The 20,439-nt window shown below is 26.4% G+C and overlaps 1 protein-coding gene and 2 long non-coding RNA genes across 8 annotated transcripts in view; 1 reads left to right on the forward strand and 2 right to left on the reverse strand.

Annotated features, from left to right (window-relative positions):
- LOC101492275 (uncharacterized) overlaps positions 1-3,266 on the forward strand; it is a 4,976-nt gene extending 1,710 nt beyond the window's left edge. Inside the window, exons 1-5 of one of the 4 annotated variants that reach the window (XM_027337371.2) lie at positions 1,297-1,799; positions 1,901-1,989; positions 2,233-2,316; positions 2,503-2,632; positions 2,862-3,266. In XM_027337371.2, coding sequence (XP_027193172.1) covers positions 1,761-1,799; positions 1,901-1,989; positions 2,233-2,316; positions 2,503-2,632; positions 2,862-3,035 — 516 coding nt within the window. In that variant the 5' untranslated portion in view covers positions 1,297-1,760 and the 3' untranslated portion in view covers positions 3,036-3,266. Of the gene's footprint in view, positions 1-1,295; positions 1,815-1,900; positions 1,990-2,232; positions 2,317-2,502; positions 2,633-2,861 lie in introns of those variants that run through there. The other 3 variants (XR_003474511.2, XR_001144609.3, XM_004512611.4) reach the window with 3 other exon arrangements.
- Positions 3,267-5,950: 2,684 nt separating this feature from the next.
- Positions 5,951-8,152, reverse strand: LOC101492828 (uncharacterized). The gene is made up of 2 exons (XR_012161515.1): positions 7,188-8,152; positions 5,951-6,126 (listed from the first exon to the last, which is right to left on the reverse strand). It is a non-coding gene; the product is annotated as an uncharacterized lncRNA (long non-coding RNA).
- Positions 8,153-15,189: 7,037 nt separating this feature from the next.
- LOC101493064 (uncharacterized) lies at positions 15,190-17,598 on the reverse strand. 3 transcript variants are annotated; one of them, XR_001144611.3, is made up of 4 exons: positions 16,986-17,598; positions 16,487-16,564; positions 16,110-16,255; positions 15,190-16,007 (listed from the first exon to the last, which is right to left on the reverse strand). It is a non-coding gene; the product is annotated as an uncharacterized lncRNA (long non-coding RNA). The 3 variants fall into 3 exon arrangements; XR_001144610.3 differs by having other exon boundaries at positions 15,190-15,500; positions 16,986-17,590; XR_190295.4 differs by having other exon boundaries at positions 15,190-16,255; positions 16,986-17,591.
- Positions 17,599-20,439: the final 2,841 nt, after the last annotated feature.

Here is a 20,439-nt window from a genome sequence, read left to right on the forward strand (position 1 = left end):
CCAGGAAGAGTTTTAATGCACATTGCGGTTTTATCTGACCAATTCATTAATTTTTCTAGTAGTGTGGAGAGAATATCTGATTCACATAAAGAAAATTTTGTTGATTAATTTTAAAGCATAGAAAGTTATAAATTTTCTATATAAAATAAATAACAAATTTTATATATTTTAATTTTTTAAATTTTTTTAGTGTTATTCCTTACTTAAAATATTCATAATTATGTATGATTTTTTTAAATCTATAATTTTCTCTTAATAACAAAAAATATATTTTAACTAAGAACAATAATAAAAAGATCTAAGAAAATGCATTTTTTTTGTCTTAAATTAAATTCATTAATTTTTTTTAAATGTTGTATAAATAAATTAGAGTGGGAGAAGGTTAAGAAAAAGAAAATGCTGGATATGGGTGTCGTTAGGAATGGTGAGAATCATTATCATAATGTTGTTGTTAATGAGCGATGAAGACAGGGACCCGACAAGGCAATATGCATGGCATGATTAGTTAATAATTAAGCTGGATGTTTGGGACTAATTTTATAATCATTTTTATGGGTCCAGATTCTTTTAATTTCTAATAAAAATGACAATAATGTTTATAAAAGAGAGACACAAATGAGTTTATCAAATTTTTATTTAGATTATTTAAATATGCTAATAATAACTTTTATGGGTTGAGATTCTTTTGGTCGTCAAGAGAAATGGAGTGTTACATTTAGAAAATAGATAAACATAAATACGATATTGATTTATCAAATGTTTTATTTAAAAGATTTTTAAATTATTGAAAATATACTAATATCTCTTTTGTATTACTTTTTTCCCTAAAATGATGGTCACAATTCCTCAATTTTTTAGGAGATGCAGAGAATATCTCAACTTTATAAAATGTCTATTTTTTTTTTGGTTAATTTTACATGACAATTTTTATTAATCAAGTACTTACTATAGTAGTTCGTTTTATTGTTTATATTTACTTTTTAGATTCATTGTACTCAATTGAGTATTAAAATTAATTGACCCGTATAAATATAAATAATGAATACCTTGCTTGATGGCTGACTTGTTGGACATGTGCTTCAATTATTATTCAGAAATGAAAATAATTAAAAATTGACATTTTATTAAATAGTACTGTTGTAGGTTTAATTTTTAAGGGTAATGTTAAGATATAAATTTGTATTGAAAATTGTTTATTTTTTTCTCGAAAATTATACATTTTATTTATTCAAGATATAATAATTATTTATAAATTTTTTAATATGAGTTCGAAGGATACATTATAGCCCTTATTTTAGTTCATTTGAGAGTAAGGGGAAGAGAACATTTATTTATAGGTTCTCTATACAATAGGATAAAAGAGATAAGGATCAATCAACTCTAGCCTAAGAAATAGGAAAACAGAAACAGAACACTAACAAACCTAAAACAAAAATAGAAAATAACTAACAGACGTACAAAAGCTCCTATCTCCTAACTACTCTATTAACTCATAACTACTCTAATTTCCCTTTATTCTATATCCTAACAGTCTTACAATAAGGGGCAGAGGGAGTATTAAACATTGCCTTGTCTCGCAAAAAAATTTTATTCTTAGATCATTTAGTACTTAATAGTATCCTTAGAACAAAACTTTATTGGGAAACATGGGAAATTTGGAAGCCTTTTGTTTGATGATGTTATTTACATAAGTTAAAGGTTGTCTCTATCTAGCAATTTGACAAGGGAAATGTTTTTATAACATTGGTGCACAGGTTCCAATGCAACAAGTGAAGGTTGTCAACCATCCAGATCTGCAGGTTTTGATCCAATAGGTCTATTAGAGCTATAAAATTTAGTGTTACTAAACATTTTTGTTAGTTCCTTATATTGCCATTGTTTATCCTGTTGTTGTAAGTAGGATGGTTTTGGTAAAGTTTGGAACCATAGCTTATTGGCAAAGATGATTGAGGAAGAAATAATTAGTCATTGCAGCTGTTTTGTTAATAGGTTGAAACTTCGAATGATAAAGCTTTATGCCGAGTCTTAAAATTTAGCTGCTATTTTTTTAACGTTTAGTAGTTCTAGAATGGTTTTAACTTCTGTATAATAGTTTTATGCATGTGCCTTGATTGAAGAACTCAGATTTAGCTCCTTTCTGTAGTTAATGCATAAAGTTGGCTCGCGATTCTTAAATGTCATTGTTTCTCTGACTATGGTGAAGTTTTTCAGAAATAATTTGTTTTCTTGTAGGCATGTAACTGTTGGTCAGCTGACCGATTGCAACAAATGCGAATTACCCCAAGGACAGCTTTGTGGAGATTGCTTGTACACAAGGTAACATTGTTATAGTTGAGATTCAGATCGAGAAAATGACTTCTTTTTTCATTCAAATCTTGAAAATATATGCAATTTCAATGTTATTTCCCGGAGGTGTTAGTGCCTCTAAAACTTGAGTATAGCCTTGTGTTAGCAACTGTCACACCCATTTTATTATAGTCATTTTCTACTACTGTATTATAGATATGGAGAAAATGTGACAGAAGCCAACTTTAATCCCAAGTGGACTTGCCCTTCATGTCGAGAAATTTGCAACTGCAATAGTTGTCGTAGGAGAAATGGTTGGATGCCCACTGGTAATATTTACAATAAGGTTAGTTGCACAATTTGACCTTTACAGTTTGTTCCCTTCTCTTCAGTTCTATCTTCTTCAGTGTGCATGAAAAAGTAACTGCAGGTCTTCATAAACGAGTACACTATTTACTTCACATTCTTTAACGGAGTCGTTCCTCTTAATTTTTTTGCCATTTGTGGTTTGGAATGGAGGGCCAAGATATGGATGTTATGGAACTGATTGTCCCCTTTCCCTTTGTGTTTCTAAGGTAACAAAATTGGGTTTCAAATCTGTTGCTCATTATCTGATCAAGACCTGCCGCACCGAGAAAAGCATGAAAAACTCAGTTGCTGAAAATATTGTTGCCCAAGAAACACCAGAGACCTCTCCAGATTCAACCCTGAATAGACCGATTCGTACAAGAAGGGCTTTGAGAAGTTAAAAAGGTGATCAAACGAATGCAAAGGATATCAAAGAACAGAAACTAGGTCAATGGGCTTGTACATCTACATGAAGAGGGGATATTATGTTTGGTTTGAAGACATGTTAGTTAACTTAGTTTTCTTATTTTGTTTGATATTCATACATGCTTTAGGCCATCTAACAAAAAAGATTATTATGGTACTTATTGCAATCACAAGTGGAATTGAACAAAACCTTTATTCTTCTAGAACCGTTTATCTTATGGATCCACTTACAAAAAATTGAATAATCCATTGAATGTCTTGATAAAAGAGATTGTGAATAAAATAGATAGGAGATCTCATCACGAAATATATTCTCCTAATGAAAATGTGTTTGAAATTGAAGGCATAATTTATTATTGACAAATCTTTTAAACTTTGATATGATACTCCTAATTTGTTTGAGGGACTTGTCATATTTCAAAAAAGAACCTTCATTTGTTTATGATAAAGGGAATGTTAATAAGGCTCTATTTGCTTTGAAGTCTTTGCAAATACAAAAGGACTTTTTGTGTGTCGCCAATTCTAATCTAAGGAAGGTAACATTGATACTTAATGTAAATTTCAAGACGTATAATGTTATTTTTATCTTTAAAACTCCATATATTGAAAAATAAATATGTTGATTGCAAAAAGTAGAGTTGTGCTTCACCTACTTGATACATTTGGTAGTTTTTCATAATTTTAGTATGATATCGGCGGTAACGTTAATATTGTTTTTATTGTCTTTTACTTTTTTTCTTGAAGGTTACACTGAAGCTTAATTTGAGCTCGAAATTGTTCTAAAAATGAGGGAATAATGAGGATCTAAAATTAGTTAATTAGAAGGAAAAATAAATAATATTTCAAGTCAATACTTTATAATAGTTTTTAGTTTTATTTGTATTTAATTTGAATTATAATTTTAGTTTGATTTTAGTTAAATGGTGTAAGCCTAATATGGGTCTAGAAAATTGGGGTTTGCCCCATTTTATGGATAAGGTGAATTATTCTTTAAATATCTTATAAGAGTCTTATTTTGGATAAATGTAAAACGAATTAGAGTTTTCTCTTATTGATAATGATCAGTGAACTTAGTCTATTATTTGAGTTATTGGATTAGAATCTGCTTAATCTTATCAATGACATTTTTACCATTGTGACGATTCTTCATTGATTTATCAATCTTTTTCGATATAGTGCATTCCTTGTTAATCTTCTCAACCTAATTCATCTTTGATTCTTTCTCCTTTTTATTTTGTCATTTTATTTGAAGAAAACATTTAGTTAGATCTTCAATCTTATATGGAATCACTCAAATCCACATCAAAAAGTTATATCAATACTCTTTATTTATCATGGTACACTATTGAAACTTCTATAAAATTCTGAATACATTGAGAATGATTCAGAATGATAGAGTTTTTTGAAACTTTAATGTGATGATTCGTGCTATGCTCATGAAGATAATCCACAAAATAGTTGACATAAGTCAATCTTTATCTATAAAAATAATGGTTGCGCTAAATATGATATTTAACACTATTTATGTGTTCCTGTCTTGGAATCCATTTGTGTAGATCGACTTGAACTAATTAATAGAGACAGGACAAACATTAATTATGGGACAAAAGCAAATTGTCGAAGAGTATTCTGTAAACATAATGATAATTCCTCTTTTAGTTTTGTTTGCTGACTTGGTATTACTATAGATTAATTTGATTGAGTCGAATTTCAAAATGGTAGCGTGATTAATACTTAATGGTTGTAGCTCTACACATATTTTCACGTGAAGTCAAAACATTATACATTGTGTAATGTTTCTATTGAAGTTACTCATGAAGTCGTAATATTATACATTGAGTCACGTTTCTATTGAAGTTAATCAAGTAGTTGATGTTTCATGTGATTTTGTTCGTAAATTTATTCTTTTTTATTTATTAATAAACTATAATTTATAGCATATTGATCATTATTAAGCAATATTCTTGAATTTTATTTTTTTAATGATAGTATTTTTTTCATGAAAAAAGTAATATTTTTAAACATATTTCTATTTTTTCAAGGTATTTGAAAATGATTTTTAAACTCTCAAACCATCCACTCCAATTAGTTTCTTAGTAAAAAAAGAACTGCAATCAGTTTTGGCTTTGGAATGGTCTTGCGTTACTTTATAAACCACTTACTAGATTGAAGTGGTTATAAACTTCAGTTTCTTTTTCTCCTTACAATTATAAACTTCAGTTAAAAATATATTATTTTGAAAATATTAAATTAAAATTTTAACTAAAAAATAATATTTCGAACGTTAATGTTTTCTCTACTAAATTTTAAGTTACAATTTATTTTAAAAAAGAAGGTCAAACAAAAAATCACTTTATTATATTTTTATTATCTCGTAAATGCATATAAAATGATGAAAGATTGATCGATGTTGAAACAATAATCCGTATGAATTTACACTCTATCACATCTGATATATATTTTTTTTCTATGTCAAATTATTATAGTTAAAAAAAAACTACTTCTCTAACAACATTTAAAAGAATTACACTAAATAAACTTTGTGAACGATGATTGATTGGGACGAGGAGTAATTAATGATATTATTGAAAAAAATATGATGCAGTAAAAAAATGAAAGTAACAGCTGATACGGTAGTTAATGGCGAATCTGTAACCAGGCAGAGTACTCAATGAGTTCAGATTGTTGTCAATTATCATATCAGATTGATGTCAATTTTGGTAATGATTGTGATATTTAAATAAATTATTTAATTAATTGATTAAATCTGTTCCGTTAAATTCAAGCGTACTGGCAGTTGCAGGGGAGTGAGGTGGGAACTGCCACAGGATAGTAGATTCTAGAGATTCCCTAAACAGCCTAAGTCGATGTAAGAAATGCCAAACTTCAGTAAATGTAAATACAAGTCACATATGGTAAATATTAATTCAATGGTAAGATATGAGTGTATATACGGAGTATATATTATGCAAAATGTTCCATTCCATGTGTAAGAAGCACGAACCTCCTGCGTCGCACGTGCCTCTTAAAGTTTGCCACGTCATTTGATGATGATAGAATGAGTGGCTTCAAATCAGATGGTCCTCTCATCAACCAATTTGAGGCACAAATCGAAGCTCTTTACAATAATAATAAACTAATGATAACTGAATTTCTATAGTATTCTTAAAAAGATTAACGTATCGATATTTTTATCTTTTAATTAATATATATGTTATTTTTAAATTAAATTATCTGTAGTGGTAAATTTATTTTTAATTTAATTCACTAAAATTTAATAATTTAGTTTCCTAAACTTTTTTATTTAGTTAAAATTAAAATTATTATTAATTTAAAAACAAAAAATAGATTTAATCTCTGTAGTACCGACACTTTTAATCGACATCCCATCCCGATATCCAACACTTACACACTGATTACATTCAATTAATTTATTTTCTCAAATTATTATCAATAATGTGTTGGTGTCATACAAATTAGTATATGTTTTTCATAGGATTTAATTCATATACACTATCAATATAACAAAGTTTTACACATGCATAAAATCATAACTCCCTATTATGCCACTGCCACTTTATTAAGTTATGCCCTTTGTTACATTAGTTACTAAAATATCACAATTATATATCTACCTTATAATATATGTTATAATATATATGACGGGATTGGATACATTGGTACAACTTTGTTATAGGCAGGTCATAAGATATTTGGTGCCTTAGGCGAACTATAAAAATGAAACCCAGTTATATTATATTTTTTCTTTGCAAAAACATTAATAATTTATTCATTATAATTAAGATTCTTTAAAAAAAATCATTTGTAAGTCACGATTTCAAGACTACAGTGCAAAATCCACATGAAAATCAATCTCAAATTAGAGAAAAAAATAAGTCACAATTTTTGAAAAAAATCCCTTCTCCTCCTCCTTCACAAAATAGGCACGATGTTCGAAAAAAAATCAACATAATAGAAGAATAATAATTCAGTGAAACAGCACACCAGAAAAACATTCAAAATTAAACTAAAATGTTCAAAAAAAACAATCAAAACAAACAATTGAAACAACATAAAAGAAGAATAAATAAGAGGAAAAAACTTGGTAATGATGAATAGGAACGAACCAGAAATAAACGATTGAGAAAGAAGGAAGTACGGTGCCGGGTTGCCGGAAAACGCTGCCCGAAGGTTGAAGGTTGGTCTTGAAAAAAAAATCCAATCTGTACTCACATTCCCTTTCCTGTTGTACCATTCATATGCACACAAACCTCGCTCATTAGGCCATAGATTCCTTATATGACCCACCAATTAGATAAAGTCAAATTTATAATACTTTATTCTCTTCTACATTATTGAACCTGGTTTATTTGACATACTATTAATAACTAGTGCTATATATATTTGTCAAAAAACTATAAAAACTCTATGTTTACTACAAGTGGGTTGCTTTTTTATCTAGCACGATTAAGATACAGATTCATAAGTTTCATACTTTTAACTATAATTAAACATTTCATTGAAGAAAGAAACACTAAAATAAATAGAACACCGTCTAAATCTAAATCATACAATGCTTACATCTATTTGTGTGACAAATTGAAAAAGTTAGTGTTATTGCTATGCAGATAATGGTATTCATATGAAATTCTCTAATCTGTTTGGTGCTGTGCTTGTGGTGATGGATTAATTAATAATATGGTATGTACAGATAGGGAATGGACGGACCAATAGGAACGATAGGGTCTGAAGTGGAGAAAGTGAATGCAATTTGCCCAGACCACGTGAAGCGTAACTTTATCTCTATATTCGGCAACTAGATTGAATGAATGAACAATGTACACACACTGCGCTCCCACATGCCCAACGGGGATGCAAGACAAGAGGAACAAACACAACACATAAAAGACAAAACCACTTCGATAAGCACCCACACACATAACAAATGATAACAGTATAAAATAGGATTAAATATATGATTGTTATTTGCAAATCGTTTTTTTGTTTTTAGCGTTCTACGGTTTTTTTTTTCTTTCTACATATTTTTGTAGATATTTAATATACTGTGGATATTTTGTTTCAATAAATTAAGAATTTTAGTATATTATTTATTTAATTTTTTCAATAACTGAAATTAAAATTTTAATTTTAATTAAAATCATAAAAAAAATATCATTTTAAATAGACTTAAAAAATAAAAACTTAAAATTAGTGATTGTATCTGACACATCATTCAAGTATCGATAATTTAATAACATAACGCAATGGTTTGTTAAATTGGAGTAATGCTAATGGCAAACATGCAGACAAGATTTTGGCAGAGTTAGGAAGATGTGTCCATAGCCAGCCCACGCACGTTGAAGCATTAAGTTTCAACCATCAATTAACAAATGCAACTTCGCAATGCAATTAAAATAAATTGCAAGAAAATAAAATACCTTTTTATTTTGTGAAATTTTTCTTTATTATAAAATTTTGAATTAATTTTACTCATTAATATAGAAATAAGATATTTTTAAAATAATTGTCTATATTATTTAAAATAATTAAAATGTCAAATATTTTTTTTTATTATTTTCAAATATATTATAGAGGTAAAGTTAGTTACTGTAATTCGAAATTAGTGACGAAAATTTTGTATATTTTAATATGATATTAAATTATTAATTATTCTGCGATTTTCTTGAGAAAATTTTCATAAAAACTTAACTAATTTATCTTTTCTTTCTCATTTTCTTTTATTTTTCTTTCAAATTCTAAATTAGAATTATCTTCGTGATGATGATGATAATAAAAGAAAACCCATCAAACAATGGGCAATATGTTTACCAACAAAACTAGGGATATTACAAAAAACAAAAAATTGAATAAAATTGAATCGAACTGAACCAACTTATAAAAAACTGAACTAGTTTTTTCAAAATCAATTTATTAACTAAATTGATTTTTAAAAATTAGAACTAAACTGAACCGGTTTTCAATTAAAAAAATTGAACCTAACCGATTTTTAATTCGAAAAAAACTAGAATCAAATATGTTTTTTATAAGTAATTATGTAAAATTGGACTATATGAACACAAAAAACCTATAAGAACAAAACAGTTTGGTTCGGTATTATCCATATTACAACAATTTAGTTCAATTCGAACAAATAAAACTAAGTTAAAACCAATTTGATTCGGTTCAGAGCAATAAATCAGTTCACCAATTTATAAAATCAGTTTGGTTCGATTTTTCAAACTGAAAATTGGTTAGGTTTAGTTTTTTCGAACTGAAAATCAATTCGGTTCCGTTTTTAAACAGTTATATTCTGAACTTAACTTTGTCCACCCATAAACAAAACTATTATAAAACACAAGACTTTTTCAATATTTTGATATCAATCTTATTTTAACATTAACAATTTTCATCAATTATAAAAAGATTGAGTCAAGTACATTTATTGAAGATTTCTCAATACCACACCAACAATATTTGATGGCATAATTATTTTTTTTTAGCCAAATTGATATTAAAAAAGAAATACAAGCAAGATATTGCATGAAAGTGTAAATTATTTATTCAACACTCACCACCACCAACAACAACAATAACAACAAAAAACAAGATTGTTATTGTTTATAAAAAAAAATTCATAATTAAATTCTCATTTACAACTCTTAAGGACCAAATAGTTGCGCATGAGATTTGATTAAAAAAATGCAAGAGAATATCTTGCAATGTGTAAACTCGATTCAACACCTATTATAAAAAATAAAAAAACAATATTGCATTATAATTTTTTTAATTCTTATTTCATATGAAAAAAAATATTTCAAAAAATATTTAGCCAATTTATTTCAGCATTTTAAAATTCTTTAGTCGATATATTTTAACGTATCTCATGGTATTTATTTATCTTTTTTACAATATTGTTTTATTTATTTCAAGCAATAAGTGTCATAATATTTTCTAACTTGCATGAATATTAGAGATGTAAAATTAGTTAGATGTTTGTTAAAAGTTAGTTGCCATAATTAGAAATTATTAGTTTTTTTATTTTAATTTGAGTATATAAATTTCATTATACTTAATAATAATAATATTTATCATTTTATTAATACAAACGTTGTTTTTATTTTTCTCTCTTCTATGATTTGATATAAAGATTTTGCATCTATTTTACTATTTTCTATAATTTGATATGAAATTTTTGCATATTCTACTAAAAAATACATGCTTATTAACTAATATTTTATTTTATATTTATGACAATTATTTAATTAAAAAATATCTCAACAAAGTAAAATAAAATAATATTTATAAAAATAAATCATAGCAAATGGAATAAAAATTAACTTATTAATACCACTAGCAAATTTAATCACGTGAGTAATTTTTATTATATTTAAGTAAATTACCCTCAATTTTTCAATCAGTTTCATATTTTTTTCAACCTAAACCACAATATGGTAATTTCAATCTCTTAAAATAATATTGAGATTTGCAACAAGAATTAACCAACAAAATAGAAAACTAATAATTGCAAAATAAGAAATTGAAACGGATAAGTTATTTGTTTTCTTTTAAAATAGATAATGTTCTTCGTTTTCTCTGAAAATGGATAACGTTCTTGACTAGAACTGAAACACTAAAACGGATAATGTTCTTAGTTTACAACTGCAGGACTAGAACTGAAACAAAAAGATGTTATTCGTTTTCGCTGAAAACGAATAACGTTTCAGACAGACTGAAACGAAGAATGTTATCCTTTTGTGCAGTTTTGAAAACATTTTTTCAATCAATGTAAACGAAAACTATAGAAAGATAAGGCAAGAATAACTTCAGAATTTACGCGTTCAGCCTCAATAACTTGAGACCTATGTTACGGGCAAGATAACAAGACAATTCACTATGAAGATATGAATTTACAAGATTAAGGTCTCATCAATTGTAATCTCCCATAATCGATCGCTTTTGAGAATTCAGCAATACTAGACTTCTCTTACAATCTCTTTTTGATCCCTCTCCCTTAATCTCTCTTCTATGATTTTTATGAATCCTTTTGACAATTGCTTTTGACAATTGCTTTTACAGTATTTAAAAGTACATTAGTTTAACTAACTATAACTACTTTTGTCATAACCAAATTGGCCAAATTCAGTTATAACCAACACTAAAACATAATTAACTCTAGTTATTTGATTTGATGCATATTTTCACACAATCATTTTGATTTTATCATATTTGTAGATATTTTACCGTTTTATATATTTTAAGTTTATTTACATATTGATCTTTCAATTTTAATAACGTTAAATTGAGTTTGTATTATTTACAATTTATTTCACCGATTTAAATAAAATAGTATATTTATTAGTCAACAATAAATAATTGTTACCAAAATTTTATATTAATATATATTGTTGGATTAAAAAAATGTCAACAAATTACAATAAATTACATAATAAAGAAGTTGCAGTAATATTAATTATTGTTGACTATTGCTATTATTTTAAGTTTATGTTTCAAGTCCAAGAGGCAGAAGTAGTGTATGCCCTTCATATACTTTATTATAGATTGTAATTATACAAAAAAATATAACATAACTACGAATCTTATTGCACTTAAAAATTTGAAATGAATTTTATAGTAAGAGATACAAGAGAAAATTTCAAGATGAACATATATTGAAAAATAATGGTAATATATATGTGATTTTAATGATAATTACAAGTAAACTATTTTTTATGACATAAGTTTTTTATAAATTATAATTGATGTCAGCAGATAGATTATTTATACACAAGATATATGATGAATTAAATCCTAAAATTCATTAAATGTTTACTTAGTTCAAAAAATAAATACTTCAATATTTTTGTTCTTATATGATGTGATGAATTTGTATATAAGAAAGTAGAACACTTTTTTAACAAAGGTTTTGAAAAGTTTGTTAATATTTTTGTCTCTTACAATTTGGTATGGTTTTGATTTTTTGATTTAATTAATTTGTTCTTTTTTGTATTTTGTGTGTGGTTGTCATTCCTATCTTTTGGCGATAAATTATGAGGAAAATAAGTGATTTAAAGTAACTTGGTAGTATGTATGAATGAGAAGTGAAATAAGATTGTGGATGTAATTAATTGCTTGCTGGTAGTGGTCTTTGTCTTCCTTTATTATTATTTATTACGAATAATTTCATCTCCTAATACCTCTTTAAGTGTGGTGTGGACATTACTTTTTGATAAGGACACTTCTCGAATACGATTTAAACACGTCTTAGAAACAACTTAATTATGTCTCATAAATCAAATTGTTTCAACACTTGTTAGAAAAGTCTAAGACGTGTCAAGAGACTTAACCTATATTTACTCTTGGTAACTTAATTATAAGTTTCATTGTTCTCTTTCATGTAATTTTTTTTCTTTCCATTTATATCATTTTTACCATAATCAATTCAATATAATACATTTTTTAAAACTTTTTTCTCTTCTCTTCCATGAGTATCAAGTTTAAACATAACAATTAATCTCATTAATACATGACTCGTCTTGTTACCTTATGATTGTTTATATAAGGATGACCTTATAAATTATTCATGTCAGCCATTGTGATCTTTCCCACTCACTTTGCTTTTAGACGGCTAATATATTAAATTTAAATTTTTATCATGTTAATATATATACACGCACCCACACAAGTGTGTATATGTATGCACTATCTTGATATACTATATTTTGAAAATTAGTCATATTGCAAGATTTATATTTATGTCGAGTTTGATGTTCGCATTTCATAAATAAAAATGACATTTTTCTATTATCCATTATTTATTATAAAAAATAATATATATTTTATTCTTTTATGAAATTTTCATTTTAAAGGTTTTAAAATATATGTGAAATCAATATAAATTAATTTACATTAATATTCAATAAAAATTATCTATTTTGCTGCACCGCCCTACTTTCACAATTAAAATTTGAGATTAATGGTATGGAAATAGAAAAATAGGATACTCACGTTGCATATCAATGTGATACTAATTTACACTAAGTATATCCATTAAACTTTTTTATAAATTGAATTTTATCTTGTGATTAGTTCATATCGAGGAGTGCAGCATTTTGTTTTACTCTTGTAGGGTCACAAAAAAAATTAAAACTCTTATAGTGTCACATGCAATTTATACTCCTATTTAGAGTTCTAAAACTTCTTCAATTTATTTTAAAAATCGACAACTTTTTTCAATTACTTTCATGATACATATTTTATTTATTATTATTATTATTATTATTATTATTATTATTATTATTTTATAATTTTACTATATACATCTGACATTTAACCTTTACTCCATAAAGGTAAGAAAATGACTTTTTTACCCTCCTATAAATGTTAAAATTTAAAAATTGTGAGTCAATTTTTTCTTATTTTATCCAAAATATTTTCTCAACTTTTCCAGTGAAGAAATTCCACTCCAGTAAAACTTCAAAAAATAATTTTCCTGTTTATAAGTTATGAGTCTTAACCGATTAATAAAACTAAAGTTAACTAAATTTCTATTTAAATAATTAATTATTTAATCAATTAATATGAGTGAATGTTAATAATAATCCATTTCAAAATAATTAAAATCATAATTGATCATCGTCCTAAATATAAGGTTATGATTCTCAATATATGAACGATGTATATTGTCTCATCTTCTTATCTAAAAAGTGTATAAGACATAAATAGTCTAAATTGATAAAGAAGCACAAGTTTGCAGGTGTGTTATTACCTCTCTTTCTCTATGTTTCAGGATTACAACTTAGAATTTGAAGCAATAAATACTTATATTTTTAATATTTTTGATAAATCAACAATAGTTTTAAATATTTTCAAGATTTCAAATTTCTGCAATATAATATATAAAATATGTCTTGTATAGTTGATTATAATTTTATTCTAACAGACAATTTTTAAACCTTTCAAAACTTAAAATTATATTCAAAACATTAATCTTTTTATTGAAGATTATCTATCATACACTGTATTTGCTACATATCTCAGTCTCTTTCACCGACGTTGACAAAACATTTTTCCGAATATATAGACTACTCTTGTGATTTACACCTATAACCTGATTTCAGTGATACAAACAATTTGCATCTATTTGTTTTTACGGGCTCAGACAACCGAGTAACTACAAGTGGTTGTCCATTTGCACATCAAGTGGTTATAATAATCTGATATCACACATTGCTTACATTACGTTTGTTTCCCACTTAAAATTTCCTGTCAGATGCAACCTTCTAATTTGCCCTCGTAGCATATATTATCATTATTGTTACATTACTATAACTACATTATGATGAAAAGGATAAAGACGTTTGCTGAAATTCATTTGGTTGAAATCTTAAAGATAGTAGAGAAAATAATTGGTTAAAATTTTAGAGAAGATCATTTAAGCCCTCAAACAAGAATGAGAACGACAAATTGAAGAAACTGAATGCGCAAGTGATGAAATTCAGAGGAAAAAAAACTTTAACACATAAATCCCCATAGTGTGGGTTGGGAAAAATAAACTTTTAACACATAAATGCGCAAGTGATTGTTTTTTTTTTAATACATGTTATATAAAGATAGATATAGGTAGTTTAATTAATTGACTAATATCGCCTACAATAACAATTTTATGCATTAAAATGGAGAAAGTTGCTAATTGAGATTAAGGGTTGAATAAGTCTAATTGTGCTATCAAGTGATCGACACAATAATTTTAAAAATTGAATAATCATTGTATATAATTGGATATTGAGTTATTTTTTTATGTAGTTTATTGAAGAGCAATAGATTCTTTTTATTTCTTTGATAAAGAGAGATTGAATATTGAATGATTGTAAAATGAGTATTATCAAAAATTAGGAATGAAATTGTTTGTTTAGTTCGTTATATAAAGCAATATATTTTCATTGAATTCATGTTTCACGAGTTAAGAGTTCTAAACTCAGATGTCTCATGAAGCAAGTTCAATGACGCTTTATTGATTCTAAGCCTTCGCTGGAAGTGGTTGGATTGGTTTCGTGACTAAATGTTAGTAAAAGTGATCTATAACAAGAAAAATAATGCTTGCTTTTTTTTTGTTTTAGTACTATGCAGAACTAAGAACAAACTAACCTTGTTATTTTATTTTTATTATATTATTATACTATATGCAGAACAAACACTTATCGGGCTTTGCATATATTATATACTATATGCAAAGCCGAATACCCTAATATAAGGTCCAACTTATCGGGGATGCGGTCAGTGACCAGACCAGTTTGTGGAGAGAGAACAGATTATATTAGGACATTTAACCCTAAAAAATAGGGAAAATATAATACAAAGAACTTCTAAAAACAAACTTCACAGAACCATCTGGTGAAGACATTTTGCAGCTGCTCATAAGATCATCATATCCATTGCTTAACCTAACCAGAAAAAGTTAAATCGGGGAAAGAAGGGGAGGGAAGAGTGAGAGGGAAAAAAAAAGACCAAAAGAAAAGGGGAAAACCTTCAAATGTGACTCACAATCACCAAAATAATGTCTCATGTTCTTGAGAAAGGAAAAATCCTAAAGTTATCCGGCATCTCTCACTAGGCTCCTCTAAAGTGGGTTTTCGCTTTAGAGGATAAAGTAAGACATGTCAATCGTTATTGAGAAGATAAAAAACACAACTTTTGATATTCCTAATTGAGCATTATTTGTTATGCATACACAATATCATTTGTTGATTTATTTATCTATGGTTGAAAAGGAGACCACCTTATCCTCTAAAGCAAATTGTTCACTTTAAAAGAGCTAAACTTATTAGCAACAATTGTACATTTTAAAACCGCAATCATATCAATTAACACGACAAAAACTCACAACACCAAGATGACTGAAAACCAGTCAAAGTGCATAGAACTGCAATAAGTGAAATATGGAACCATCACTGTGAACATGAAAATGAAAAAACTAAATGAAGCATACATACAAATGTTACTGAAGAACCTACACATATGGCGGAACAACCAATAGTTTCACGGAGAATTACCTGTTGAAATCATTTGTAATTCAGCATTAACTTAGGAATAAGCTGTAAGTCAGCCAATTGCTCAATCGCTACATGGTGTAACTCATTGCAGCAACATCCAGGTTCAGTTGACCTTATCTAGAAGCTTTACCTAACCATGACAATTGCTTGGGAGAAAAGGAAAAAAAAAAAAAGGAAAAAAAAAGGAAAAACGAAAAAAAATGCAGGACAATATAAGACACCAGATGATGATTGTAAAAATATTGGCAAACAGTACTTAATGCGAACACTCAAACATAGTACAAAATTAAGAAGCTCTCATTGCTCTCAACACTTATTGGGGAAAAACAAAAAGATATGCTCTGTGAACCATAGAGCATCAGAATCTGACTGCATACCTTCATTTTTATACAAGAGAAAATCAACCCGGCAAAACTGTATCTCAAAGCTCCAATAGATTTCAATGTGAATGTAACCTGCATTTGTTTTGGGATATAACATGCCCACCGTATCACAAAGTATGAGTAATTGAAATGGAACCTATGGTGGGCCACATAAAGAATGTGGCTCTCAACTAAACATGATCATACTACGAAAACTCCCTGGAGGGTATATAATATAATCTAGATGCAATAGAGACTAACAAGACGACATAAACTAAAACATCAATAGATGGTTCAGATTACACATCACTTCTACCCTTGGCCCAAAAAAGTTTTACATATATATAATAAGGAGACTGGTTAATAGAAACCAACATTTCTGAAGGACCAGAAAAACTAAAATTATTCAGATTCCACCAGATTTTAAAAATTAATATCAATACCCAACATAGTAAAATGTGACACCTTTAATTAAACAAGATGAACAGTATATTTAAAATAACATCCAACATACATCAATCAACCAGTAAAAGAAGCACGATATAGTTCGGCATGGTTGATCATGACAAAAGCAGGTCATTTCTTGAAATCTTAAATCACACCAACAGCTGTGGGATTCTACATCTGATCTTTCCAAATCCAACCTGCAAAAAGAAATAAACAATCGAAGAAGTTCATAAGCCAACAGAATATTCTTGGGACCCAATCAAATACTGGAAGCATCCTCTGAGAATGACACTTCTCCTAAGAGGAACGGTAGATCTGTAGCATCCTTAGTTAGAATATGCTGTCATCCCATAATCATTAACAGGTGCATAAATCTTCAACCATAGACAACACCATGATCTGTGTAGTGCTTTATCCGACAATATTATGCTCTATAGATGATAAATCATATCTATAATCATCACAGTGAGAAATTTTGCTAAGTTTAACAATATAAAAATACTTGTTTCAAGTTATGTCATTTGGGATCATTGACACTCCCTCTAAAAAAGAACTAATGGTACATTTTAATTACATCATCATCACCTAAACATTGAACTAATTTGATGATAGGAAAACATCACAGTTTAACAGAAAAACATTATTCTCTTTTTATTTTGATAGCACTTAAATAGGCTAAACAACTTTTTAACACCGGTTTATATAAAGAATAGGTGTCGAAGTTCTAATGTATCAGCATATTTGATGCATTTTTTATATAAACGTTGTGTAATAAATTAAAAAATAAATAAACTTAAAGTATTTAATTAAACATAATTACTTAAAAAATTTCTATGTAACACCTACTTTTTAAATAATAAGGTGTCACATGTGCTAACATATGGCACTTGTTTTCTACAAAAATAGGTATTATATCCTTAATTAAAAGAGTTTTTTATTTTTATTTTTATTTTTAAGTTATACTCTTTATAAGAAACTTTTCAATTATTTATAAAATTGTCACCTTATATACTTTTTACACCTAATTTTTGTTAAAATGTATCAAATGTTTCATGTCTTATACAAAAAAAATCAATTAATTACAAATTTGCCAAAAGGTGAACTTTTTACACCTGTTTTTAATAAAATCAATGTAATATCTCTAATTTTTTATGTTCATTTTACACTAGTGGAATCATTTAAAAGAAAATATAAACAAACACATTTTAGTATTCAAGTGTGTTAAGACATTGTCAGAATAGTCCTTAAAACTATATGAAAATTACAAAAATATTTTTGGATTTTCGAATCTTTCTTTCGTTAATAATTTTAATTATTAAATTTGTGTTTTGTTACTCAGTCTAGTCTCTATTATTACTAGTATAAACATGCTCTAGAATTTTGTAATTTTGATATATAACATTCTTATTACTACTATAAGCACATTTATTAGTAAAAACACACTCGACAATTCTATAATTTTGATACGTTTAAAAATTATGGTAACATGCATATTTAAGAATTATAATTTTGTTTATTAATAAATATTAGTGACAAATATTTGTCTCGTATTTTTATTTATGTATCAAAAAATTATTTATTCCATTATTTGTGTATATATATATATATCTTAAGAAATATTTGTTCGGTGTTTTTTATACATGATTTATAAATATTCATCAATGACATATATTTGTCATATGTTTTTTTATATATCAATGACAAATATGTGTCTTCCATTACTCGTTGCACATATTATATTTTTTAAACATCAATTATAAATATTTATTATGCATTATTTTAATAGTTGTCTCATATCTTTTGTATCAATGATAAATAAGAAATGAAAAATGTACATTTTTTTTATAAGGACTAAAATAAAATTTTAAATTATTTTCAAGAATAAATAACTTATGTAATCCGTAGGTAAATTAAATATAATTTAATATTTTTTATGTTGTAGTACTATTTAATGTTTATTCAAGAAGACAAATAGAGTTTTAATTTTTACATATAAAATATCTGTTCTCTTGTACCAAAAATAAATACCGTTAATGTTTCTAGTGGTTTCATACAATAGAATACTTTTTAAATTAAAATATATTTTTTGAATTAAAAAATATATGTTTTTTTGAATTAGAGGAGTTTTTTTTAGTCAATTAGATAATAGTTAGTTATATAAATGAGGGTTGCTTAACTATTGTAGTAATTAAATACAATTTAAAATTTAAAACATGACAATTACTTTTGTGCTTCCATTAATGATACACTAATAAAATTAATTAGGAAAATAATGTAATTTTTTTAGTCAAGAAGAAAAATAAAGTTTTTATTTTTACAAATAAAATATTTGTTTTTATGTACCAAAAATAAATACCGTTAATATTTTTAGTGGTTCCATACAATAGAATACTTTTTAAAATAAAATACATATTTTGAAATAAAATAATATAGAATACTTTTTGAAATAAAAATATATGTTTTTTTTTTAATTAGAGGAGTTTTTTATTAGTCAATTAGGAGATAGTTAATTATATAAATGATGATTATGTAACTATAGTAGCAATAAATTAGATTTTAAAATTTAAAACAGGACAATTTTTTGTATCCCCCATTAATGATCTAATAATATAATTAATTAGAATAATAATATATTTTAATTAGTGTTTACTTTTCTTAAATTGATAATAGATGTTATTTTGTGATATGTGATTCATAATTAAATGTTTTGAAAAAAGTGTTGTAAACTTGTCATGTGTTTTTTTTCCTGGAAATTTTGTAATGTGTTTTAAATTAGAATAATGAAATAATATAATTAGTCTATACGGATGGCTCCACACCATTAATTTATTTGACACATTATTGAAAAAAGTAATACATCACTAAAAATAGGACACATCATCAATTTTGGGATTAAAATTTTGACTAAAGACAAAAATTAGATGGAGTAATAGATTATTTATATATGTGGTGTTAAAAACAACACTATATATACATTAAAATTATATCGACTAAAAAGTACTAATCACTGCGATCATCAGCCTTCATTTGAATTTCAAACCATCCTAAACTACAAAAACCTCTATAACAATATATTGTCTTCAATCTTTCTTTTACGATTAAGAAATAAAATAATAATAAAAGTAGAATGATTACTCTAACCCTATACATCAAACTCAATTAACTCTCTTTTGTACTTAATAAAAAGATTTCAATATTATGATATTTTGAAATCCAAAACTAATAAAATTTTATCTAAAAGTAATATTGTTTCAACAAATATTAACATAATATTGCTTTAATTAACAATTAAAAACAATTATTATATCAAATTGATGATTTTAACTTAATAAATAATTTTTTAATTTAAAGTATTTAAAAAATATATTTTTTAATAAAATCTAATAATTTTATTAAAATATTATTATAGGCTCTAAAGCACTTGTAATATAATTTACTTTTGGTTTCTCAATGGTTTGAACCGTGTTAGAAAAAGAATCGTATGCATATATACATTTATTGCATTTGAATACCAAACATTT

This window comes from Cicer arietinum, chromosome 8 (genome assembly GCF_000331145.2).
Source record: "Cicer arietinum cultivar CDC Frontier isolate Library 1 chromosome 8, Cicar.CDCFrontier_v2.0, whole genome shotgun sequence".
Lineage (NCBI taxonomy): Eukaryota > Viridiplantae > Streptophyta > Magnoliopsida > Fabales > Fabaceae > Cicer > Cicer arietinum.